General features: G+C 40.9%; 1 protein-coding gene and 1 pseudogene across 1 annotated transcript; both read right to left on the reverse strand.

Annotated features, from left to right (window-relative positions):
- Window positions 1-4,531: 4,531 nt before the first annotated feature.
- pyya (peptide YYa) lies at window positions 4,532-10,740 on the reverse strand. The gene is made up of 4 exons (XM_019256208.1): window positions 10,610-10,740; window positions 8,819-9,006; window positions 4,888-4,968; window positions 4,532-4,780 (listed from the first exon to the last, which is right to left on the reverse strand). Exons 2-4 carry the CDS (start codon window positions 9,004-9,006, stop codon window positions 4,756-4,758), a joined length of 294 nt encoding a protein of 97 aa, XP_019111753.1. The 5' UTR covers window positions 10,610-10,740; the 3' UTR covers window positions 4,532-4,755.
- Window positions 10,741-19,976: 9,236 nt separating this feature from the next.
- Window positions 19,977-22,973, reverse strand: LOC113747029 (uncharacterized; annotated as a pseudogene).
- Between the last annotated feature and the right edge of the window lie 4,694 nt (window positions 22,974-27,667).

A 27,667-nucleotide genomic window follows, 5' to 3' on the forward strand; every position in this document is an offset into this window, starting at 1 on the left:
CTGACCTGTAAAATCTGTATCACTTATAACATGGTAATAGTGGGGTAATAGACATAATAAAGATGCAAAAACTAAGTAAGTAATGTAATTACCAAAGTAATAACCAAGTAATAGTTTGTATTAACAATAGATATATATTAATAATATTACACTGAAATCTATAGTAATAAACACCAAAAAAAGGATTATATTAGTGCAATATTGTGTTTGAAATATTGGAACATTAATGGTTTAAAAACCTGCTGTAGGTTGATGTTTTCAAAATATTTTAGGCTGTAGTTACTGTAATACCTTAAAAATTCTTGTAAGTCAACATTGGCAATTAATGCTGAAAGTCATCCTTTGTCATGTTCCCAACATTTCCCTTTTGTTTCAGGGCAGGTCCATCCTTGTGGTTGAACTGCACCCTGGAGCGTTTAGCCCCTTTTATGCTGTTTGTTTGGGTTTCTGGTATTCATTTGACTACAGATTAGCATGCTAGACTGTTATTGTTCATCAAAAATGTATTTAGAAAAGAAGTCAACCATCATATTGGGCACAGTGGATCAGTTGTAAATATTGCAGGGAGTAATGGAACAAAAGGAGCAGCTGTTAGATGAAGCACTGCAGGCTACAGGCTGTACACTTTCAACATTTCAGCGAGGTAACCAACTCTTTTCACTATTGTTGTTCACAGACTCTCACGCTATGAGCTATATAAAATCAGATCACAGTTGCTCACAGAATGATGAAAAGAAGAAGAAAAGGCCAATTACAGCCTGACTTTTTTATTATAGTGACAATATTTTGGGACAGTTTTGCTGCCAAGAATTCCATGACCTGTAACTGCAATTACCAGCAGTAACCCCAGGTCTGCACAGCAGCTTAATAAAACAGTTTAAAGTTGGTTCATACTTCCCGCATTCTGCAGTTATGTTTCCAGAATTACAGGTGTTAACCATCACTCCTCCATGAGCTCCTGAATAATTGAACAACATTTCCATAACATGACTTTTGTTTTCTGCACTGTCCTGTTTAGTTATGCTTTTGTGAAAACAAATTGGACCAACTGGAAAATTGAAACAAAGATCATCCTTCATTGGCTTGATTCAGGAATCTTTGGGTGCGACCCACCCTGGAGGCGATACTATACAAGTTTTATTCAGTGACTTGTTTTAATTGAGACAATGCGCAAATCTAATTTTGACAGCCACACAGCAGACTTGTACACGCCCTGTTGGGAGTGCATGGGCCGTTGGCTGGGAACCACTGTTCTATAAAGTCAGATAAACCAAACTATTCAAACTGATCATATCTTTTTTCTCTGTACATGCAGAGACTGTCACTGTGGGGTTTTTAAATAGTTTATTTAACTTAAGAAGTAAAAGAATATTCTCAACCCATTATCAGCAACTCTTAATCCTTTATCTTATCAAACATTTAAATTTACCAAATCTGGAGATACATGGTTTTCACTGTAGGAAGGATGTGAAAAAAATGTGATAATTGAAAATTGACTACAGTGGAAAGACACAAGTAAAGTACACATAACTTTGTATTTTACAGTACAGACTAAAGACTTTATTGATCCCCGAATGGAAATTCTTATGTTGCAGCAGCATTACAAGTAACACAGTAACACAGAACACTATATACAGGCATGAGGTAAAAATTGTGACACAGTATAAATAGAATCAATAATCTCTGAGGAGGAAGAACATATGGTTCTACCTCTACAAAATATACATAAGAAAAATATACATATGGACGTGTGCAATAACTTCTGCAGTCTCCACCTGAAACTGCTCTGTTGTTTTAGCAGGAGGTCATGTAGTGGATGGGAGTTGTTGTTCATAATACTGAGCGGTTTGTGGAGCATCCTTTTTCCACAAACAGCTGCAGGGGCTTCAGAGCAATCCCCAGCACAGAGCCAGCCTTCTTGATCAGATTGTTAGTTTTTGTGTCGTTGGCTCTGATGCTGTTGCCCCAACAGATGGCTGCAAAGAAGACTGCACTTGCAACAACAGACTGGTTGAATACCTGCAACATGCTGCACACATTAAAAGACCTGAGATTCCTCAGGAAGTAGAGTCTGCTCTGTCCCTTCCTGTAGACAGCCTCAGTGTTGCATCTTCAGTCCAGTCTGTTATCCAGGTGCACGTCCAAGTACTTATAGTCCTGCACTACCTCCACCTTCTTACCCAGGATGGAAACTGTGCTTAGGTCAGACCTAGTCCTTCTGAAGTCCACAATCATCTCCCTCGTTTTGGTCACATTCAAGACGAGGTGGTTGCTCCTTCTTCACGCCACAAAGCGATCAACCAGATCCCTGTACTCAGTCTCCTTCCCATCACTGATACACCCCACAACTACAGAGTCATCTGAGAATTTCTGCAGGTGACAGGACTCAGAGTGGTGCTGAAAGTCTGAGGTGTACAGTGTGAAGAGGAAAGGTGAGAGTACAGTCCCCTGCGGTGCTCCCATGTTGCTCACCACCCGATCAGACACACAACCCTTCAGCCTCACAAACTGTGGTCTGCCCATCAGGTAGTCAGTTACCCAGGAGATTGTGGAGGTATCCACCTGCATCACCTGGAGCTTCTCCCTCAGCAGTGTAGGCTGGATCATGTTGAAGGCACTGGAGAAATCAAAGAACATGATCCTCACAGTGTTGCCAACTCTATCCAGGTGAGGGAGGGCCCATTGAAGCTGGTAGATGATTGCGTTCTCACCACCACCCGAGATGCGGTAGGCAAACTGCAGCCGGTCTAGAGAGGTGGTCACCTGAGGTCTCAGATGGGCCAAAACCAGTCTCTCCAGGACTTTCATGACATGGGATGTCAAGGCAACTGGTCTGTAGTCATTGAGCACAGCTGGATGTGACTTCTTGGGTACCAGAACAAGGCAGGATGTCTTCCACAGTACCGGAACCTTCTTCTGCATTAGACTAAGGTTGAATAGGTGCTGTAGAACCCCGCATAGCTGGTCTCCGCAGGCCTTCAGGACACTGGGGCTGATACCATCTGGGCCTGCAGCTTTGTTCTGGCGTAGTTTCTCCAGCTGTCTTTTCAACTGGCTGCTGGAAACAGTCTTGCTGGTGGGGTAATATTTGTATTTTCTTAGAGATTATCGAGATTCCCTGTGGCACTGCTCATTGTCACTGTGGGTTCCTCAGCAATGGACACAGTGCAGACAGGTAACCGGTATGTATTTATTTGCACGACATACAAACCCTAACTAGATTGAATGATTGCAGACCCAATATGCAACCACGAGGCAGGAGACCAGAATCAGTGAAACAGTTCAGAAAGGTGGAATTGCAGAATCTCTGAGGACAGTGTGGTATTGGTCTGTGATGACGAGGTGTCCAGGGAGGAGCAGGGCTGGTGGTGGCAAAAAGTCCAAGAAGCAGAAAAGGTGATGGCTGGATGGCAGGCAGGGCTGGATGTGGCACAACTCGAGACAAACTTTCAGGATTTTACACTTAAATTGGAAATTTGTCTGTAACAGTGAAATTTGGAAGGTTGTTTGGTGTATGGCCAGCATTAGAGCATCTATGGAGGTTGCCAGTCCTTGCAATGTCTCTTCATGCCATTAAGCAATGTAGATAGATTTGCAACCCCTGCTGTGTTTTATCCATTATGTTTTATTCAACCAAACCCAAGAGAGTCTAATATATTTTCTTCCTCTGTGCTATAGAGCTCTATTGTTGTCCTGAACCATTGTTGTTCGACTATATCGATTTGCCATCATAACCATGAACACTCACTTTATTTTGACTCAATCCCATACATAATCCTGCTGCCAGAAATACTCATTCCAGCATCAATTGTGTATTAATCCACTGCTGAAAATAGTCCCCAACAAAAAGCCGTATTTCCTTCTGTTTAAGTGAGGCTTGTTCAAATCTACAGTGACAAGTTGTTTTAGGGAATCAGTCTTTTTTTTAAATTAAAGACTTATTTTTAATTTAAGATCCGTGTCTTCAGTAGGAACCAATAGCTTTGGAACTGAGTGACTCAGATAAGGTAGGGAGGACTACACATTGTCGGTTTTAGTCTTTTCATGGAATTTGTTGATGGTATGAAAAAAACTAAAATTGTAAATAGTCTACAATTTGCTGTATATAAGCTGCTATTAAAATACCCCATGTTGTATGTAACCCAGCATCCAGAGTGGTAAGGGAGTAAACTCTATACACTTCAATACATGATTCCTCCCCAAAAAAAGATTCAACTTCATCAACAGATCAAACACAGAAAAGTTTTTATTCATTTATTCTGATGTTACTTTTTGACAGTAGCAACAGTAAAACAAGAAGTTCCTCCTCTAAACAGTGTTACAGTGTTGGACAGTCGAGGGACGTTAATGCTCACACACACAGAGAGACAGTTCCACCTTCTGATTAGTAGCGCTGATCTATGATATATATATATATATATATATATATAGATATATATATATATATATATATATATATATATATATATATATATAATATATAGATATATATATATATATATATATATTATGAATATATATATATATATATATATATTTGACTTCAATAATAAATTATGTACAATTTTCTTGTAACGAGAGAGATGTGAGACAGTGACGAGAGAGACAGAGAGAGCTTGCGTTCCAGTTGGTGATGATCATTGGTTGGGGTCGGTTTCAGGGGGCAGAGGTGAGAGGCACATGTTGGCCCCTCCAGGTGCATTGTGTGGTGCATCCAGAGGGAATGCCCGATGAGGAGGGAGAGAGGTGGCGGAGTCACCACATGTATGAGTCCTCGTATCTGTGGAAGAGCACAAGGAAGAATGTATAAATTGCTTGTATGAATTACTAACATTCATACATACAGGTCACATGACTCCTTCACCTTATGTGTGTGAGGGTTTTTACCTTGATCTCTGGTCTCTGTTGCTGTCGCTGCCAAACAGCAGCTCTGCAACCACGTCCTCCTGAGTTGAACGCTTTCCATACCTGGAGAGAGTGATAAGAAGCGTAGATTTGAGCCACGGATGGATTGCCATGAAATCTAGCACTGGTGTTCATGACTGGTGTCCAGAGGATGAACCCTACAGACTCTGGTGATCTCCTGGCTTTCTATCTAATGTTACCTATAAGTTCAATTGTTGACTTATCCAGTGAAATATCTCAAAATCTCCATGGGTTGGCACAACATTTTGTGCTTTCATGGTTCCCAGAGGATCACTTTTCCTCTTGCGCCACCATGATGTTTCTAAAATGTTAATTTGTCCAATACGCCATATACCACCAAAACAAATGACATATCCCATCAGCTCTGTGCTTAAGTACAGCTTCACAGAGTTGCTATGCAGAGTGGCTGTACACTTATTTTATACTAGTCTATGTGCTACATCTCATCTCAACACTATTACACCTTAAACATTGTGATGAAAACACAATATTATTTTAAAGTTGTTGAGTTCCTTTTTGTTTGTGATCGAGACACATGAAATCAACTTTACCAATAGAGGAAGCGCAACTAACCACTTTAATAACCTTGTGTTTGATGGTCCTAGTAGCTCAGTAGCACAGTCATATTTTATATACATGTTTTATGAGTGTGTCTTTTTGCCTACTCGTTTCTCTTTGTCCATTGTTTGTGTCCTCTTTCCCGTCTGTCTAGCTTTTAATATAATGGTTAACTTCCCATCTCTTTGTTCTTAATGCTCTAATTTCACACTCTCACAGATTCAGACTGTGCATGAAAAGTGTGTGTGTGCACGTGTGTGTGTGTGTGTGTGTTTGAATGTTGGTGTGTGCGTGTGTGTAAGAGGGTGTCATTTCCAAGTCTGTATGAGTCTTATGATTCTCTTGATAAGGAAACCAGAGCTCCAAGAGAGCCGTAAATGTAAAATCACAGAGCCGTTTAACAGAAAGTTTACTTGGTAATGTGTGTGTGTGTGTGTGTGTGTGTGTGTGTGTGTGTGCGTGTGTTTGTGTGTGTGTGTGCATGAAACCATTCAACACCAACCCTGCAGAGCGACCTGCAGTTTTTCTGTTTTCTCATCAACCACCTGTTCCACTTCCCCCTATGACCCCTGCACCAAATCTTATGCTTCGTTACACACACAGAGAGGTCTGTGTGAGTGTGTGTTTGTGTGTCTTGCCCTATAGGAAAGCAATGGAGCAGTTCACAGGCTCTGTCTCAGCTGTCACACAGTGCGACACATCAGGATGTAAAATGTGATAATGGCCCATCTGCACACAGAGATCTCCCTGAGTCTGTCTGGTTGGTCCGGCTCTTATTTTCTTTTTATCTGTCTGGCTGTCTTACTCTGTGTTTCACTATCTTCACTCTATCTCTCTGATTTGTCTGTACCTGTCTCATTTTCTTTCTTTCTTTCTTGCGCTCCTCATCTTTTGCACTCTTCAATCTTTATCCCATTTTTTTTTTTTTTGTAATATGACCTCAGTTTTTCACAAACGCAAACACTAAGCATCTGATCTTTGTGAAAGGTAGTTAACAAAACTTGCTGCTGTCCTCAAGGCATTTCCAGAATCTTCAGATGAAATCATTTGCATGAACTGATGATGATGTATGTATAAACTTCCTATCCATAACCAGATATGACATACAGTATGTCCAAGCTCTTTCTGTAAAACATGAACAAAATGTAATAAAAAATTCTAGTAGGTAACATTAATATATGCTGGTCAAACTAATAATCAAACTGCTAATTTTGGTTGACACAAACTGAGTGAGGTAATATGATATTAATGGCTACAAACTTTGCATGGATTAGGAAACAGGCTTCTGTTTTATCATCCCAAAAACATGAAAATGTTTTTATTTTGAAGTCATCTGCAATGAAAAGTGTTTACAGATGTACTTTCATCTGAAAATCTGTAAAAAACTGCAAGACTGTAAAAAAAAATCTTAATCTTATACTTGTATGTGGGATGTTGATTTAGAAGCAGTTGGAGTGTTAGTTAAGTTAAAGCACTGAAAGAGTTTGCAAATAAATTTTAAAGTATCAGAGATAAACGGTCAAATCGTGCTTTTGATGCTGAATACTGGATACTGAAACACGAGCATCGGCTTTGAAAATTTACAAATTAAAAATGATACATCACCTGACAGACCACATCCATCAATTTTAGTGCAGAGCTTAAAGCCATCACATCCCCCAGTATTTTATTTGATCCAGCAAAGCCTTCATATAACCAGTTCTCTTATCGCATATGTCTCCATCTGCAACCGCCTGTGAAATGTAAAAACTTTTAACTTGAAACAAATTGACTCTCTATGGCATTAGGAGTCTTCTTTAAACTACATATCTAAATATCAACGACCTATTTGGTTTTCATGAATACGAACAGATGAGCCAGACTGCTTTAAATCAAACAATATGCCTTCTGACAATTCCTTTAAGACTTTTATACCTGAGCGCAGCAGGCCTCAGCTCAGGCCCCGCTAACTGGATTTGGGATTCTTTCTTGGGTCATATCTGTGCCGATTATTGCTCTGGTCTCGTTGATTTGGAGGCCTGGAGGTTTTGGAGAGTGGCCAATAATCTAATCTACTGAGCTACCGTGTGCAGGCAGGAGGAGTGGCGGGAGTGCATCACACATCGGCAGAGCTCCGGGCTTATGTCGCAGGAAACTCAGAACTCTGTCGCTATAATGACTCAAATAAAGCGAAATGAATTGTGGACTGAAGGAGCGAAGAATCAACTCTAACTAACTCTGTTCAGCTGCTAAGAGTTTACCATCTGAAAATCAGTTTGGGGAAAGGTTTGTTTGATTTTTGTGACTCCACATATGGTCCAGAAGGATGATGCAACAGACAGGTCTTCTTCCATCTTTATGAGAAACCTTCATAACCTTAAAGGTGCTGTATGCAGCTTTCAGAACCACTAGATGTCGGACTACAGCTCTGGCATCTTAGACTAAATAAATGAGCATGGACAACAAAAAATATTTTACCTCACAGATCATAAAACTCATTTAAAGCGTCTTTGTGAGTTGTTGATGTCTGATGACATTATAGGACGTACCCTGCAGAGAAATATCCTTTTTGTTTAACCCAAAACAGCCTATTGCTATCGCTCGCTTGTCAAGACTCCATTGACAAGTCATTGAACCTCGCAAATAATGGTACACACCCTTCATTCAAGCTCACCAAGCTGCCTTTGTTCATCTTTCCACTGTTCCAACAATTACCAACTCTGTTTTTTTTTTCTCCACCAAATTAGATGAGAAAGAAACAGCTTCCTCAAACCCCAAAGCAGCCTCACATTGAGGGACTCACCTGCACTAACATGGGCGTGTGATGAGCACAGATTACAGACACAGAGTGACATCATTCTCTGCTCAATTAAGGGCGGTGAGCAGAAAAGGTGAACAGTATTGTTATTTTTTTACACTTGTAGTGTGTGCATTGGTGGCTATTGTAAAAAAAAAAAATTATTTAGATACAGAGAAGTGAACTATCTTAAATTTGGATACTTTCTTTATTTTGGTATTTTTATATTTTTGTTATGTCAAAAACATTTAGAGGGTCAAAACAGACATTGCATAAGTCTGTGCAGAATCTCACTTTAACATGTTTCTTTTAATATTAAATATTGGATACAGCCCTCCACCCAACCCCAATCATTTCCATAGTCCATAATTTAAAGAGTGTTCGTATTTTAAACAATTGTCCTCTTTCCTTATGAGGCTGTTGAGCTGTCGAAACCACAAAATTACAATACTGAACAAAATTAGTGTAGCCTTGCCACTGTATATGATCTCTGTGTGTGTGTGTGTGTGTGTGTGTGTGTGTTTGTGTGTTTGTGTTTGTGTGTGTGTGTGTACATACCTCTGCCTGGTGATCAGATTGATGTAGTGTCTCAGGGCGGTGTAGTACTTGGCCAGCTCTTCGGGTGGGGCGTCTTCACCGGGGTTCTCGGGTTTTGGGGGGTAGGCATCCGCCAGTGTTCCCAGACACACCAGCACACACAGCACTACGGCCACCAGCACTGTCCAGGGTTTCAGCATTATGGCCATCTGTAACAGGGCGTCCAAAGTTTAGTCCATCAGGATGAACAGTTTGGATTTATTTTAAAATGATGTTTAATTGTGATAATTGTGGTGTGCCATCATGTCATTGGTCAAAGTGATGAAAAATATGTTTTGTCTAATGTCTAATTTTGATGGGCACAAAGATGAGCATTATTTATTATTCTTAGAAAACATCTAAGCTGGTTAACGAGTAAATAGAGGCATGTGAAGCAGCAGTTCATATGTATCATGTAAAGGAAAAACAAACAGAAAAACCTCTTCAGGCTATAGATTGACTTATCGTCAGACTCCCCCATTTGAGGGTTGTTTAGCTCCTGAGGAAGATGAAGAAAATCTATTGACTCTAGTGGAGCAAACTAATTTCACACATCATCGGGGAGGCTGTGGTTTTGATGGCTATTATGAAATGGACACATGTAATTTATGATAGCATGCTGCACGGATGTGTTCATAAGACTGGTATGCTGTTGCAACAATTTATTTTCCATTCCTGTGTTTTATGAGACAATTATATATTTTCTTTATGTGTGCTTTAAGATGACTTCTTCTACTACTACTACTACTAAAAATAATCATATTCAGGTATTAAATATGGATCTCAATCGATCTTAGCTGTGTGGACTTTCAGGACTGAGTGGATCTCTATGAAAGAGGACACTCTATGTTCCTCCTATTATTAACTCAGCTGGTTGTTTTTGTCAGACATTTTAACATTCATATAACATTTAATCTAATTAATTTTTAATATACCATAATGCTGCATGGAGAGCAAATGGTAAGATTCATTTTTTAGAAAATCATATCCTATTTGCAATGTAACAACTAAATTGTATTAAAACCAACCAAATATTGCACTTGCACTGCCCACCTGCAGATTTAGTGCACTTTGCAGCGTCTTGCTCTCTATTTTAAGTACTGTCAAAATCCAGCAGTGTGGACAGGTCAGGACTGAGTTTGGGACAACTACCAGCAAGTTGTTTTACTGTTCCCTTTTATTGGTAATCACTCTAAAAGAGCAAATCAGCAAATGCCAATATTGAGAAGAAAAAAAAAGACGCAACCGTTTAAACTGTCTAAAGTAAAATTGGCTGAACTCAAACATTTCTCATGTGTGAACGGATCTGGTTCGGATCTGGTTCAGACTCCAGCGGCGCTGTCCGTGGTGCTGAACGCGCTCCAAGCCTCACATCACCGCGCAGTCTGACAGTTTAACAACGAAGACAGAGTTTAATACCTGCATAAACATCTGTACTAACTGCAGAGGTTTGAGCACACAGCTGTTGTTTTTTTTAAAGAGCTTTTTTGCGCCAAAATATTTTTTATATCAGACATTGTATAAAATCGTTGTCATGTATCGATGCTTTTCGTTTTCTTCGCAATGTGTAAAAGTTAACTAAAACAACACATTTACACATAGCAACAAGAAACTGGAATTCAATTGAAGTATAAAGTTTAAAATTGGCTATAATTATCTATTTTTCTGTACAAATAACTTCTATTCAGGATTTTTTTTAAATAAGCATGAGACAATCCGATCCCAGTCAACATGTTCAAAATGGATAAAGCGTAGAGAAGTGTGCAGACTTACTTTAAGAAGACTTTGGAGTTACAGGTAGTAGTCGGAACCACAGGTGTTTTCTCACAGCAGCACAGATCTTCTCTTCTCTTGGATCAGTTTTTGTTTTACTCTGCGGGTCGCTGCACTTTGGTTTCAAACTCCGACAGAGGTGATTTATATAGTTGAGCAGCACATGAGGAGGGAGGGGTCACACCGCGCCCGCGCGCGCGCATTCGTGTTCGCTTGTGTGCGTGTGTGTGTGTGTGTGTGTGTGTGTGTGTGTGTGTGTGTGTGTGTAAAGCAAAAAAGGGTGGGTGAACAGGCCGAATGCGTCAGATGGTGGTGATGATGGAGACATTACTAACGCGCCGGTCACGCAGTCAGTCTTGCGTTTTTGATAGAGAGTTAACAGATGACATTTTGGGCTGTGACACTCATCAGCAGAGAAACAAAATGTTTACTGTGGATTTCCATCTGCTTCATTCTCAAAACCTACACCCAGAGATATCTCCATCCATCAGGCACCATTTTAAACCCCTTTCCTAATAACCCAGGAAAGAACAATATCTATATGGAAGACCAATGAAATGTTACTTTAGATTCAGATTACTCCTTCATATGAACCTTTGCTGTGATGGTGTGTTTTGGAGGGCAACACTGCATCAGTTTCATGTGTGTGTGTGTAGAGCTATAGAGATATATGAGATCCCAATTCATTTGATCTAAGAATATTAATTTTCCTTTGTCACACCACAAATTACTGCACCAAGCTGCTGTGGTTCCTGCCACTAGGCGGCGCTCTGGTCTTTAGGCAATAGTGAGTCAGACAGACGGACAGACATGATGGCATTTCATTGGAAAGTAGTTTGTCAGTGCGAGGAAAGTGTGATGACGCATTGTCTCAGCTCTCCAAAGCTTTGACGCACAAACACACGTGCATTCCATGGTTTCATGTTTGTCCCTCAGGTACCCGTCTTACCTCCTCCGTCACCTCCTCTCCTTTCTGATTTTTCTCTTCCTCAGTATTTTCCTACAGGAGGTCTGATTTTTAATGTTTGGTTGCAGAGATCCAACCGCTGCAGATTTAGAACCACGAGTCACCCTGGATGGTTACCATTAAAAATTATGCACTTAGTACAGTAAAGCTGCATTTCCATTTACTTTTTAACTCTAATCTACTTGTTTTTGGTATCTCTTCTACACATATACTTAACAGTACTTCAGCTTATTATGTGTGTTGGGACTTTATAACAGAGGATACAAAGAGATAATGTTCTTCTGAAAGGCAGCTTGGCTATCTGAAAATACAGACCCATGCAACAGATCTGTGGCCTGCAGTGTGGAAAGGAGGACAGGTGGAACTAAAAAAAAAGTACCAGGTGATGGAAAACCAAAAATGAGTGAGCCGAGCCGTATCATGTGGTGGAAATGTGACTTAAGATGACTTTCAGAATAAACACTTTCACACCATCCAGCTCAAACAGATGGATGTTTCCTAAAGCTGAGCCTGAGGTCTGAGCCCCAAATGGATTTGGAAATTATTCAAGGTGATTTTATTTTATTCCAATACCATTCAAAGTAATGTGTGTGTTTAGGAAGGAAAGAAAATCATCCGGTCTGGCTGCTTACCATTTTCTGTATTTGGGATCCCATATCAATCTCATAAATTACAAGTGTTCAATAGGAAAAATTACAGATTTCTCCAAATTCATCTTTACGAAACACAAGTACATTCATTCATACAGGCTACACAGCTCAGCTGTGAAGATGAGCCGCTGTTACATGCATACAACACAAACTGTACATCTAAAATCAAATAGCTCCAGCTGAACAGTACTTGATCCGGATCAATAGCAACATATTGATCTCCTCTTTGCCCAGAAGCTTGAGGGGACTAATTATCAAACCAATTAAGTCTTAACCCAAACAATGCATGTGGGAGTGAAGTAGATATAAATAATAAAGTCACAAATGTTTAGGGAGTTGGATACGGAGTGTGGCTGAATGGCTTGAATGCCAATGCAATGAGCTTCCAACATTATATGACTAAATGGATTCATACTAAAATACTGCAGTTCACAAAGAGAGGATGTAACTGATTTCACTGGTTACATCTCTAATAAAAACAAAGAACATGTGTAAGGAAATACAATGTGTTCTTGTTCCTAAAGATTCAGTGAAATACTTTAAATTAAAGCAACATTTTTATTTTGCCTTTTAAAGTGTCTATGCTCCAAATATAAAAAGGTGATGCACGTTTTGTTTTCCAGAATAACAGAGTCCATGTTGTAAATTTGTTGAAAATCAGGGGTCTTCAACCAGGGGTCTTTGACCCCTAGGGTATCTGCAGACGTACTGCAGAGGGTCCGCCAATTTTTGTCATAATCATTGACAATTTTCACCACAAAAATGGTGACTGTGAAGGTGCAGATGATTGAGAAACTCCACAAAAATGGTGACTGTGAAGGTGCAGATGATTGAGAAACTCCAACCAGGCATTTGCCCCCCAATTGGATGAATCAGTGGACATGTCCAAAGACACACAGCTCTTGCCATTTAATAACCAATAATTATTATGCATGATTTTTTTTATCAATCATAAACACATATAGGCCAATAACCCAGTATATAAATAGGTTAATAAGGTGAAATAAAAGCTGAATAAATTAAATATAAAAGGTATTATAGACCAGGCTTAAAATGTGACACATTTTTAAAATTTTATTTTTGGCCTTATTTGACAGAGATAGCTTGAAGATTGGCAGGAATGTGGGGAGAGAGAGATAGGGAATGACATGCGGGAAAAAGCCACAGGTTGGATTCGAACCCTAGGCCACTGCGGCAAGGACTGAGTCTTTGTACATGTAAATAGTTACATTCAAGATTCATAAGAGATTAGATACATGCCACATGTATTACATTTATTAGAACTCTGAAGGTGTCGATTCCAGCAAAAGAAGCACTTGTAAAATCCAATAAAATCAACCAGTAAAATGCACATGATTATGTCATGTCATGTTTAACATGTGGTTCACAACAGCTTCTTGTGGCTCATGATGATGCTAGCCAGCCAGAAAAGCCTTTCAAGCTTGCTGGCTAGTCATCAAGTCAAAGCTAGTCATCGTGTGTTGAGTTCTGCAAGTAAATTCACTGAAGAACTTCAGTGTGAAATTTCAGTTTTATCGGTTTCAATAAAACTGAAAGGTTTACACTTTTTTGACTTCATGTGACCAAAATCAACTACTGTCTGTGATGTTGTACCAACACATTACATGAGCATAACTTACAATAGCAAGGGTTAAAATCATGATGGAAAATGGATGATTAATACTTAATCTCAATACTACAAGTTTCATAAAGGTTACATTTTTTTCATTATAATCGGCTAGTATTGTTAATGATTGAATACGTTAATTGGAACTGGTTGGTTGGTCCACCACTTTGGTCCAGACTGAAATATTTCAACAACTCTTGATGAATTGTCATGATATTTTCTAGATGTTGATGAAGGAAACGATGGATCTCCTAGTGATCCGCAGAGTTTAATCTAGCGCCACCATCAGGTCAACATTTCAGTTTGTCTTATACTTACTTGATAATACTATTTTTTGACCAAATTCCACAGAGCTATTGAATGGATTGTCACAAGATGTAGACATTCCTAATTCCCAGAGGATGAATCCTTCTGACTTTGGTGATTTTCCTTTCCCTCTGGCCCATCATTACTCAATGTTTGTGATTACTCTGACTTAAATGTTTCCAGAACATTTGGTGCAAGATGTAATCCAACTTTCTTTGCCACTCATCATCAAACACACCATCATTCAAATTGTCCAGTACTTATTTATAACCAAATATATCCAAAATACCAATGGCATTCCCATCAGCCACAGCTGCATGATGTGACTAGAGCTAATTACCACATGTTAGCTAAGTGCTAATACACTAAACTTAAGGTGGTGAATGTGGTAAACACTTGGTACAAGTGATTAAACATCAGCAGGAGATTTGGATGTTTTGCTGCTTAATGAAGACAAACAAATGAATTTTCTGTTTTCAGATTTCCTTCAACTTCAGCGTGAACTTCCATTAAACTCCTAAGTGGTGTGGATACTGTTACAGCAAATGAATAGACACCTGGACACCAGGATGCAATTTTTAATAGGCTTGAGGTATCACATATCAGCATAATATAACTAATATGAAGACGTGAGCACGCACACAAACACACAGGAGGTAGATGCATAAAACAAATGTAAGACAACACTGTTCCTATATTACAGTAGAAGAAAAAACAGATATCAGTTTCCACTGCAAAGCGTGAAATCTAATCATGTAAATGTAATTTCTTTGCAGGATTATGAAACGACTTTGACAGAAAATAAATAGATGGAGATGATTGGGTCACCGTGATGGATAACCCACACCGTGTTTGTATGAAATTAATCTAAACACTGTCTGGAAGATGAGAAATTCACCTTAAATGTTCTGGTGTTCTTTAGCAAGTGTAGAAGCACGGTTTGTTGTTAAACGGCTAAAAGATGTAAACCATAGTATGTTCATTTGTAGAAATGTGATTTATGTTGGCCGTAAAATACATTCTGATGAGAGTGAAAGGTGTTAAAATTAATATTTTTAAATGTTTCAAACGTTTTCATCCTCTGCTTTTTCCTTCATCTCAGTCATCTTTTCCTGTATAAACCTTACTGCAAACATCAAAAAAGAAATGTATTACACTTTACATCGTCTTATTTTTGTAACTAGCATCCATTCATTGCGTAATACTCTCCCTCTCTCTCTCTGTCTATGTACGGCACACGGAAAGTCAATAAAAGCCGTATAAACATGTCAGAGATTAGCTCTCAACTGCTGTCTATTCCCTGAGCAAACACAGGAGCCAGCTGCCCTACTGTGTGTGTGTGTGTGTGTGTGTGTGTGTGTACTTGGTGGGGAATGTAGGTGTGTTTGGAGAAGCCAATACACCATAGTTCCTTCCACAAATACTTTTACCTGTGATAATGCTTTACTAAAAGGGCAATTACTGACTATGCTGTGTGTGTGTGTGTGTGCGTGCATGCTGAACAGGATGAAACTGAAATGACCTGGAAAATGATACTGAGATGAAAACAAACAGAGGTATGTTCAGACATAATGAAGGATATTGACAAAAAGAAGCTCATTGCATGGTGAATGTGATAATGAGCCTCATGAAGCTGCTCAATTGACCCTTTTATTCATAATCTAATATAGATTGACAAGCAAATATCAAATGTTGCTGCTATATAATCACAGAGTTAAGGTCAGTCAATCCCAATGAAAATGTCTATAATCAATATTTTGTGTGTGAGTATATATATATATATAGAGATATATATGATATATATATATATATCATATATATCATATTTATGTATGATATGTAGGTATGTATGTATTAATGTATGTATGTATATATATATATATATATATAATATAGATATAATATATATATATATATATAATATATACATATTACTGTAATGTTGTATGTAATGTATGAAATGTATGTATGTAATGTATATATATACCTCAGCCTAAAATCTCTTTAGGTGAATACTTTTGCTCCAATCATTATCAGAGAGTATGATAACATTCTTTTGTCACCGTACACCATCAATAAAATTAAACTTTGACATAGCTTATGTCGATTCTACTGAACAGAGTTAATATTAGACCAATATCTTGCTGTTAGTGTTGTTGGGACCATCACCGTAAATGTGTTTTTTGAGGGATCCAGTTCTTAGTGGGTCTGGTTGCAGATTAAATGTGACAGCTTTTTCTTAATATTTCTCTCTCATTGCCCGGGGCTGTCTGTCTGTCTGGGTGTTGTGGAAGCACCTGCTGCAGGTTAGCCCCAAGGCTGTCACACACACACACACACACACACACACACACACATACACTGCCACAAATACGTAGGTTGGTTTTAAAAAACTCACAGACGTACAGTTCAAGGATTCAAGGATTCAAGGAGTTTTATTTGTCATTACAACACATGTAAACATGGGATGAAACGAAATTGGTTTCCCCTGGTCCTGGAGTTATTGGCTGATTTGCAAAAGCTCTTTGTGTCACCTCAAAATTTGAATAAGCTGGCCTATTTCTTAAAACTTGGTTTAGATTTTTAAAGGATTGGTTCATCAAAATTACCAAACATTTTCCATTTGAAAAAATAAAGGAGGTGGATGGAGTATAATTTTGTGAACTCACAACATGCCGACAAATCATGCTAACAGCTAACAATGTATAATAATGTTTACCAGGTTCATCATCTGGTGTATTAGCAAGTTGATGTAAAGTACTGCTGAGTGAGAAGGCCATCAGTTCTGGAGGTATTTGATTGTAACCCAACGTATTGGGAAAATGTCATCGTATGGAGCTCAGTGAAAAATTAGGGCCTCTTCAAACATCTCACTACCCCGTGGGGAACATGACCGTCTTAACCAAATTTCTTGGCAATGCTTAACATTGTTGTTTCACTCTGAACCACAAATGATGGGGCTGGATGAAAGGTCAGGGGATATATTCTGTACCAAATGTTATGCCAATTCATCCAAAACGTGTTGGGATAGAGAAGTGACATCTGAATATCTGGATAAATGATCAGAAAAGTTTGAAGGATTCATCCTCTGGGGAGCACGAACAAGTGCATAGGCACAACTGAGAAAGTGGAGCAAATGCATCCTCATTATTCAATGAGGGGAAGCAAAGTCATGGTGTTCCTGCCTCACGTCTTGTGTGTTGCAAAGAGCATTTTATCATTTTACCAACGGAAAACAAAAACAAATAAAAAAACGTCACCATTCATACCTATACAACAATTCTATTTATTATTAGTGTTTAGAAAGCACACATCTCCATGGATCTATTTTGTTGTCAAAATGCACCAGATTGATGCATTTCAATGCAATTCTTTCTCACAAACACTGTTTATTCTATTATCTGGAATGTAGTGGAGTAAATGCACTGCAGGTATGGCTGTTTCTGACTCTTTCTGAGAGTTTATAAGGTGAAAATTGTTTGTTATTTTAAAACATATACCCCAGACCCCTCAACTATTATGTATCTTTCCAAGCTTGCTTCCCCTTCCATAAACTACTTCTGTGCTAAATTGAAACATAATCAAACCAAGATTGTTGAGATATTTCCATCTAGTCCCAAGTAGTGGAACACTACCATTCCTACAGCTATAATGCTATCATAGTAGAAAAGCAGGTTGGCTGGTTGTCGGTAAGCTGCCCCATACTGGGTCTCCAGTACAGGCAGGCTACACCCTCAGCTGGAAACTCCCCCAGCTGTGAAGGTGAACATATTTATTAGCGACACGGCTGAGAAAGATCATGTCAGTGCATCAGTGTGTGCACGTATCTGTGTGTTTACGTCTGATTGTATCAGGAGCAGTCTTGTAAAGGTTAGAGACGCTAAAAGCGAGGAGGAAGAGTGGCAGGAAACATTTAACCAGCGCTGATAAACCGCACAGTGCTGTCGCTGTCACTGCACGTCACTCAGCATTGCCTCACTCAGACCGACACGCACACATATGAAGCCCCCCAGGGTCTATAAATTCAGATATCTTGACACATTAGTAAGCACTCACACAAACAAGCACAACACACACACACACACACACACACACACACACACACACAAATGCTTTTAAAGCCCATCTCCTCTCCCAGTGTTCAGGAGCCTTTCATTGTTTATTTAAGTCTGGGATTCTTCTATCTGTATCTCCGCTCTATCAGGGCAATATGACAGCCAGACGTCACTGATAACCAGCCGTATCAGCACCAAAAACAACACATCACTCTAATGGACCCTGCTCTGAGTACCTATGTGTGTGTGTGTGTGTGTGTGTGTGTGTGTGTGTACTCACACTTTGGCTCTTTTTTTGCATGCTTGTGTGTGAGTCTGTATTCAATTGTGCCTTCTACAAATCATATTTGTATGTTATTGAATTGGTATTGAATTGAATTAGGTTGAGGGGACAATGGACGTCCTGTCAGGATTAAGCTCACAGACACTGTTTCTTTGAATGAATGCAACACTACATTTATGTAACAGCCTGGACACACAGGGAAGTGGTTGGAGTGATAGTGGGTGGACAAATCCAGGATTGTGACACCAGAGTTCTGGATTTGCATGCTGGATGCATCTGTGCCTCAGTTCTGAACCTTCTGTTGGTACACTTCTATGTAGTACACTGTGTACACTTCCTTCAGCAGGGTAGCTCAATTTGAATACAGGCGTTGTACACTTACCGGACGATTGAAACATTTAAGTACTTTTTCCTTCTTCTTTGCTGAAGCAGCACTGGCATTAGCAGCAACATTTTACTGCCAAAATATAAATTTAAACATATATACAACATACATTTGTATATTGTGGTATAGAAATGTAAATTTGCAGCTTCCTCTGCCACCATTTTTTACAATGCACTGTCACTCCCCTTCTGTTATGTATCCAAAATGTTGACCACTGAGGGGCAAGAAGTGTCCAGTGTTCCACATTCAACTTTTTTCACTGTTGAATGAGCGCACTATTCAGGTACTCACAATGCACTGTGTTTTTCCTATAACTGACAGTGTGAATTCACTTATGTAATAAAAGGAGCAAATGTAAGTATGGAAGCATGTGAATTGAGGCATAACAACAGTCTCTGGTTAGGTTTAGGCAACAAAAGTTCTTGGCAGGTACATAAGCAACATTTCTTCATTATTTTCATAGTCACATTACATTTTCCTCAAAATTGGTTTGCCCTTGAAAATGTTATATATATAAACTTACACTGAGTTCCTTAATGCAGTGATAGAAGCATATTTTCAGTATAAATTCCAATAATGTGTCATAAAAAGATGCCTCAAGCCTTTTATTAAATATAAAAAAGAAATAATATAACGGCTGAGATTAATGAGCTCAAATTTCATAGCCATAATATTAAACTTTTGTTTTCCTTTTCACTGTCATGCAGTAAATGAAATTCTATCCAGCTGATAACTGCATTATCTGTGTCTGTTGATTAACAGTGTGATGTTATCATAGACTCTCATAGCCCCTTTTAATATCAGCATCTCGACAATTACCAACACATGCTCTAACGAAAAGGTGCTATAAATATTAAAGAATGGAAAAGAAAACTTATTTACGTACTGTTTGAGCACTGATGAATGTGTAAGTCAAATGTCAGCCTGAGGAATAAGCTACTAAATGCACTGGATTTCAGCTGAAAATGTAGTTTGAGGGTTTAGTTACACTTTAAAGGGTATGACTGGCATTATTTGATATTTTTCTTATTACCAAAAATATTTGAAAAGACCAAAACTACAAATGTCTGTCTCAATCATTTCTGACTTCCCCTCTAGTTGTAAGAAACACCTTGGTGGTGCAGCTTGGACACATCCTCAGTGATGAACCCAGGGTCACGGGGTGTTTCGGGTCTTGGATCATAAGACACCCTCACCCGGGGCTGATCAGACCCCGGCTTGTGTCCAAGCAGCGCACTAAACCATGTCTCGCCTCTTTTTATCCACAGCCACCTAGAGGCTTTCTCGGCTGCCTCACTGATGTTTCGGGTGGCTTTCCTCTCTTGCGCCCCCCTGATTCCAAGGAGCCTGAGTGTTCAGTGCAGGCTCTGACCTGGGAATCCCCTGCAGCCAACCTCGATCGGCTTACAGCGGGCCTTCCACCCATTAAGCCTGCAGTCCTCCACCAGATCCAGATATTTTGCCTTCTTTCTCTCGTAAACTGCCTCACTCCGGTCTTCCCAGGGGATTGTTAGTTCCAGTAGCACCACTTACTTTGAACTCTCCGATGTTAAGACCATATCTGGCCTTAATGTTGTGCTGGTGATGTGCTCTGGAAACTTCAATTGCCTCCCCAGGTCCACCTTCAGCTGCCAGTCGCCTGCTGTGGATAAGAGACCAGCAGGGACCTTTGGCTGTGACTGAGGTTTCTCACCCGCCCCATCGAAAGCGATGTTTGGCTTTGCTCGGGGCTGGTGCTTACTTTGCTGAATTCCGGCACAGATGGTGTCAGCTACTGCCTTGAGCACCTGGTCATGGCACCATCGGTACCTCCCCTCTCCCAGTGCTTTCGGGCAGCAGCTCATGTGTTCCAGCGATCCTTTTGCAGGGCACAGTGGACATGATGGTGTTTCTGCCAGACCCCAGCAATGCAGATTTGATGGACTTGGGAGGACATCATACACTGACTGGATCAGGAACTTGAGTCTTGCTGGCTCTGACCTCCAAAGTTCTGACCAGGTGATCTTCCGAGTCAGTGCATGGTCCCAATTGGTCCATGCCCCTTGTTGGTGCATGGCCACACAGTCTTGCTGCGCCGCTCCTCCTCCACCTCCCCCTGGATCATCTGCCTTCTATCCCTCCCCTAGGCTCTGTCATAGCGTGGTGTTTTATGGCAGCTGAGTCCCGCTCACCCAACCGCTACCGAGCCTACTAGCATATCAGGCTGCAACCTTGCTTCTGCCAGCTGGACTGCCTCCTGCACTCGCCACTTTCTTCCAGTCCTGACCTCTATGCCTGCAGAGGAGACTCTGGTGTCAGATGAGTCTCTGTACAGTAACACCGCCCTGGCTCTTGCTACTTTGAACTCCTCTGTCAGGCCTGAGAATGGGAGCTGTAGTTTGTTGGTGTGCCCATACAGGGCGATGCAGCTCAGGCTCTTTGGCAGGCCTAGCCACCTGCGCAGGAACTGGTTGATGTTTCGCTCCAAGGCCTCCACCGTTGTTATTGGGACCTGGTACATCATCAGTGGCCACAAACGCCTTGGCAGAATGCCATGCTGATATATGCAGGCTTTAAACTTCCCTGGGAGGCCTGACCTGTCCACCGCAGCAAGCCAGGTCTTAAGCTCTGTGTGCATAGCTTTGATCGCTGCTGTGTCTCTCAGAGTGGCATCGAAGATCTTCCCCAAGCTCTTCACCGGCTTCTCTGTCAGGGATGGGATTTGAAGACCCTTCATGTGGAAGCAGAACTTGTCCTCCACTTTCCCCTTCCTCAGCACAAGGGACCTGCACTTGGCTGGCTTGTATTTTATTCTCGCCCACGATGTTAGCCTTTCCAGACCTTTAAGGAGCCAGTGGCACCCTGGCACTGATGTCGCTGTGACTGTTAGGTCATCCATAAAGGCTCTGATTGGCAGTTGGCGAATGCCAGATCTGGAGAGAGGTCCTCTGCATTCCACTTCTGCCGCCTTGAGAAGCATGGTCATCGCCAGAGCAAACAGCGTCACTGATATGGTGCAACCAGTGACAATGCCTTTTTCTAGTCAATGCCATGCCGAAGTTATTGATCCCGATGTGAATCTCATACTGCAACTGTTGTAATAGTCCTGTATGAGATCTGTGATCTTCTGCGGGACATGGTGGGTGGTCAAGGCCTTAGTCACCAGCTTGTGGGGAATTGATCCGTAGGCGTTTGCCAGGTCGAGCCAGATGACTGACAAATCTCCTCGATTTTCTCTTGCCTCTCGGATCAGATGGGTAACCACTCCAGTAAGTTCAACACAGCCTGGCAAGCCTGGAACTCCCCCCTTCTGCACGCTGGTGTCAATGTAGGAATTCTTCAGGAGGAAATCGGTCATGCGGTTGGCAAGAATCTTGAAAAAGATCTTGCCCTCAACGCTGAGCAGTGAGATGGTTCAGAACTGCAAGATGTCACTTGCGTTTTCCTCCTTTGGTATCCAGACACCTTCGGCATGCCTCCACTGCTTGGCTACCCTGCCTCTTCGCCATACTACCCTGATGATCCTCCACAGCCTCTGCAGCAGTCTCGGGCTGCTTGTATACTTTGTACGGCACCCCACTCGGCCCTGGTGCTGCGCTGGTCCGTGCAGCCCTGACTGTGTACCTGAACTCTGCCAGCGTTGGCTCTTTGGTGTTAAATTGGCTGGTGGGTAGAGGTGGTGTAATTAGCTCTCTGCAAGGGCCAAGGTCTTCCTCCCTATGCCTGTCGCTGTAGGTTTCAGAGAGATGGCGGTTGATGTCGTCTTCTGGGCACATAAGGGTCCCACTCCGCTTCTGCCCTAGCAACCTCCTTGTGAACCCAAAAGGGTTAGCTATGAAGGCAGTGTGCTTGCGGGCCCTTTCTCTACCCTTCCTCCTGTGCCATTCAGCGTGACGTAGGGAGATGAGCTTCTTCCTGAGGATGTCTCGGAGCTCAGCCATGGCAGGCCTCTCTTCCTTGCTCGCCTTCTTAAATTGATGTTTCAGGGTCTTCAGGTCTTTCCTGAGTGCAGTGATCTTGTTCTCTCTCCGGTTAGGTCTAGATGTGGTCTTGGCATTTGGCTGTTTGATACCAAATCGCTCAGCTTCGATGCAGATGATGAAGGTACACATCGTTTGGAGCTGCTGGTCCACTCCCCCCTTCGATGACGCTTCCAGCGCAGCATCTACATCTTCATCGAACCGGCGCCACTCAGTCTCCTTGTGTGCAGCTGGCCACAAGACCCTGCGGTGTTCAGATGGATTGCTGGGTGCAGCACGCTGAGCTTGGAGGTTCTGGACACTGTGGGTTGGCTCCGGGTCCGGCTCCTCCTCCGTCTCACCAGTGGCAATGCTATGCACTGCCTCTGTGCGTTGTTCAGCTTGCTTCCTCCTCGTACAGCCCATCTTTGTCGGATGGATCTTCCCCTCCCCTCTCCGGCACCCCTGGAGGTATCTTTCAGTAGGGCTTTCCGTAGCTTAGTTGGGTGCTCCCTCGCGGGAGCTGCACCTTGGGGTGCTAACCCTTGCTGCCCCGAGTGCCATCTCTCCGAGCTATCCACTGTCTCTCCAGTCGTCACCAGCCTCTCCTGGAGGTCACTGGCTATGCCAGATGTAGATAGTTGTAAGAAACACCTTGGTGGTGCAGCTTGGACACATCCTCAGTGATGAACCCAGGGTCACGGGGTGTTTCGGGTGTTTCCTCTCATGTCTGTAGAACTCAACACTGGGCCATTTTGTTTCTAATGAAGACATACATTTTAAAAAATGGGTTAGATTTTTAAAAATGTCTTCTGGCTGTCCTGCCTCAAGCCTGTCCTGATGAACATATATCTTTACTTGGTGCTAAAGTAATTGCTTAAGGTCGTGTAGCCAGGTGTAAAAACACTTAGCTATGACAAAAGAAAGACTGTTTATTTTCTTATATTATCTTTATTTGTAATGTTCAGTCGCCAAAGTGTTAATTTTCCCATTACAATTAAATGCATCACACAGTTCACGTAGCCCACGTAGGGGGTACCTAGTCTCAGCAGCCAATCAGAAGCTACGCAAGCCACGCTCAGCCTGTCATCTCGTAGCGAAGTGCAAAGCGCGCTGTTTTCCCGGTCCTTCCGACTTCAGCCAGAGAAGCGAAGGCCGCTGCATGCTAAAAGAGGAGAGAAAACAGGAGGGAAAACCCAGAGTTTACCTGTGAAAAGGAGGAAAAAGAAAAGGAAAAAGGAAGGAAAGGAAAAACTGCTTGTCTTTCATCTGGAGAGCTGCTACGAGGTCCACCACTGCGTGCTTCACCTTCATACACACCGAGCAACGGTGAGAAATGTGCATTTTAGCTGCTCTGGTGCTATTTTACCCTTGTTTATCCGAGTGCTAAAAGAAAGCATTGGTGATATTAAGGGTATGAGAGTGAACTGAAGTAAATAATGGTGCAATATTTCTGAACATACTTACATTGTGGTTATCATTTCATGCTGATGTGAATATATTTAAAAGGGAAAATTAGTAATTTCATATGTGATGAATGTAACAATATTTTATTTATATATGTTATATGTAGTTTATTGAATTTATGTTACTTTAACTGAGCTTAAAGTTACTAGAGGGTAATTTTTGGTGCATTTCTCTTTTATGAATAGGCCTATATAGCAGGGATGCACCGAAAATTCGGCCACCGAAAATTTTCGGCCGAAAATGGCCCAAAAGTGCATTCCGGCTTTCGGTGAAGTGGCCGAATAGTAAGGCGGAATAGTGGCGTGACGCAATTGATGCAATGAAAACGTGCGCGGTGATGTGGCCAGGGTTGCTGATTCTTTTCTCATTCACACACAATAAACCCACGATGCAGGATATAGGAAAAACACAGGCAAGAAATAAATCATACACTGCTCTTTAGCAAAGCTATATACTTCTCTAAACTATGGCGTCTCACACATGCGAGGTGCGTTCAGTGACCTTCGGAATGACTATGATGCATTCAGGAACGTGGGAAAAATGGAAATTCACCGGAAATATAATAAAACTAAATAGTATTTCTTTCAAGAACAAAATAACAGTGATTAAAACAACATGAGCTTTCTAACAGTATACATGAAATAATATTTATACTAACTGGAAATTCTACTGGAATATTTGAAGGATATTAAACATTTACTTTCTTTGAAAAAACATTTCATGTTCGGTTTCCACTGAAAATTTTAATTTCGGTGCATCCCTACTATATAGTGTAAAAGTAAATTAAGCAGCACACTTTCTTTACTACCTCTAAGTCTTTACTCAGGATGTGTACTGTTATTTTATTTGCACATGGTTCTGATATGTTTATGATAAATGATATTTCGAATGTTAATGGTTACTTACCGTAGCTGTTATTGAAACCCTGTTCACAGGAACAGCAGGTAAATGTGTGAGCACTTGTTTAGTTCTTATAATGATACTTAAGACTTAAGGCTGAATGTTGTACAACTAAAACAGATTTAAGATTTGAATAGAGATAAGATAATATTCATGTCGGAATTAGATGTAAAGGTGTACATCTTTTGACAGAATATCCCTAATGATGCATCTGAGAAAGAATAGTGTTGAATGTATATTTTCTGACCCAGTCTATAGGTCAGGTTTTTTTTTGGAGGACTGAATGTGGTTCAGGACACACTTCCTGCTGAAACTGATGGCGAGCCAAGTACCCTGAAGAAAGTCCAGTACCGAGGAGATCCACGTACACATCTATTCACACAAACATTACACACTGACATTACACTACAAGACCAAAGTGCCTTGGCAGCCAATGGCTGCAAAGAAAAATGCACTCACAACAACAGACTGGTGGAACATCTGCAACATCTTGCTGCATAGATTAAAAGATCTCAGCTTCCTCAGGAAGTAGAGTCTGCTCTATCCCTTCCTGTAGACAGGCTCAGTGTTGCCTCTCCAGTCCAGTCTGTTATCCAGGTGCACGCCCAAGTACTTGTAGTCCTGCACCAGTCGAGTTGTATGCTTCCTTAACATTAGCATACAATAATTCCAAGGTTTTATTGTCTCTGATGGAGCAGGTCATAGAACGAAACCTAATGAAACTGAAGCCGAGCTCTTGATTTATGCGTCAGTCTATGTTGAATGTACCTTGATCTTTCGTCATGTGTTCTGGGTAATGACACTGAGAATACAAAAGGCAAAAATTTGTTGGACTCACCCCTGAAGACTGATTGAGGGCACAGATATACAGAAGGACCACAGTGTAGGATCACTGCTCCTTCACATTAAAAACCACTTCAGGCAGTTTGGAAAGATGTAATCTGATCAGGAGGCTTCCTTGATACCTCAGGAATATTTTGGAGAGATTATATGTTTTATCTGGCTCTTTGAGAGCCATCACGGAAATTTCTGGAGGACTTGATTTGGTAGAAGGATTTTCAAACTTCCATTTTTTGCCTGCTACAGCATGACTGGGAAAAGTGGCAGAAATTTAATGAGGAATAGAATATCACCAACCCTCTTCAAATTAAGTTGACTTGAGTAATAAAGCAACTGAGGCCATGTTTTCCCCTGTGCACGGGGCTCTGCCCAATATCTACCATATCTATAGCTACCCATCATAATTACGACATGTCAAACGCAGCATTATCACCCTCTTATGTCCTACTGGAACTCCTCTGACACGATTATGGAAAATCAGGTTTTTGTGTGTTTGCAAAAGAAGGCATAAGACGGAAGAGTCCCACGGGTCCTTACAGGTAAATTGCTGTCATTTAGATGGTGAGGGGGTTGTAGGGGTGTGGAAGTGGATGAGGAGCCCCGGGGTTTAACAGTATGGTAGCCTTTCTTCCAATCAATAAAGCTCATTTCAGCCATCGATCTTCCTGCATCCTGCACACACCTGTTGGCCTCTTTGAGAATGGAAAATAAAAGTCAAACACTAGCAAGAGGGACAACACCTTAAGAACAAAGAAAGAAATACAACTAAAGAGATCAAAGGGGAGTAAAATAGCAGAAACGGCAAGAGTCTTAAACGACAATGAAATGTAAAGTCAACAACTGGAACCAAGATTCAAGTTGGTAATAAAATGGATTGGGTACTGAATGAGACTAATATGAATGTAAAGCTGCAAATATAATTTATGGTCGAAAGTACTATCCAGCCTGCCAAACACATCACTTCAGTATTCAATATAGCCTGCTACGAGGACACAACATGTAAAGACATTAGCCCATTTAGAGTGCAACAGGAGCCTTTTTTGACTGCATACTTTATTTACTTGCCATAACCTCTAATAAGTACCTGTCTAGTGGGTAGTACCTTCTTTGTGCTGAGATCGATTAACCATAATAGAGCCACAAAAGAGATTTTAGGATTGGTTGGCCAGAATTCAGGCTTTTGGATTTTGGAGGACATGCACGGAATTTAATGTCATGTACTTTTGTCTTGGTTGAGCAACTTAAACAGACACTGCCATTTCAAGTACAGGAAGAAGTTAACAACTGAAAAAAAATAAAAAAAATACTACATTTAGTAGCAGTAGTGCACAGTAGCACATTGTATGTATTCTTGAGGCCTGATAAACGCGTCTTTCCTTGTAAAGCAGCAACGTGATTTTTGAATATCTCAAATCAGGCACATATATATTTCTTTGCATGTTACTGCCACCAGCCGTTGAACAGTGGAATGGTATGATGATGAACTGATGGCAGGAATGTGTACTGTGTTGTGTGTGTACACTGTGTGTACACGTGCATGAATGGCTCTTATTTTGCAGTGTAAAGCAGGACTACAAATTTAAGGCAGACAAAGTAAATTGCAGCTTCAAAGCCAGTAGAAGAAGACTTGCTTGTTTACA

Source organism: Larimichthys crocea, chromosome XII (genome assembly GCF_000972845.2).
Source record: "Larimichthys crocea isolate SSNF chromosome XII, L_crocea_2.0, whole genome shotgun sequence".
NCBI lineage: Eukaryota > Metazoa > Chordata > Actinopteri > Sciaenidae > Larimichthys > Larimichthys crocea.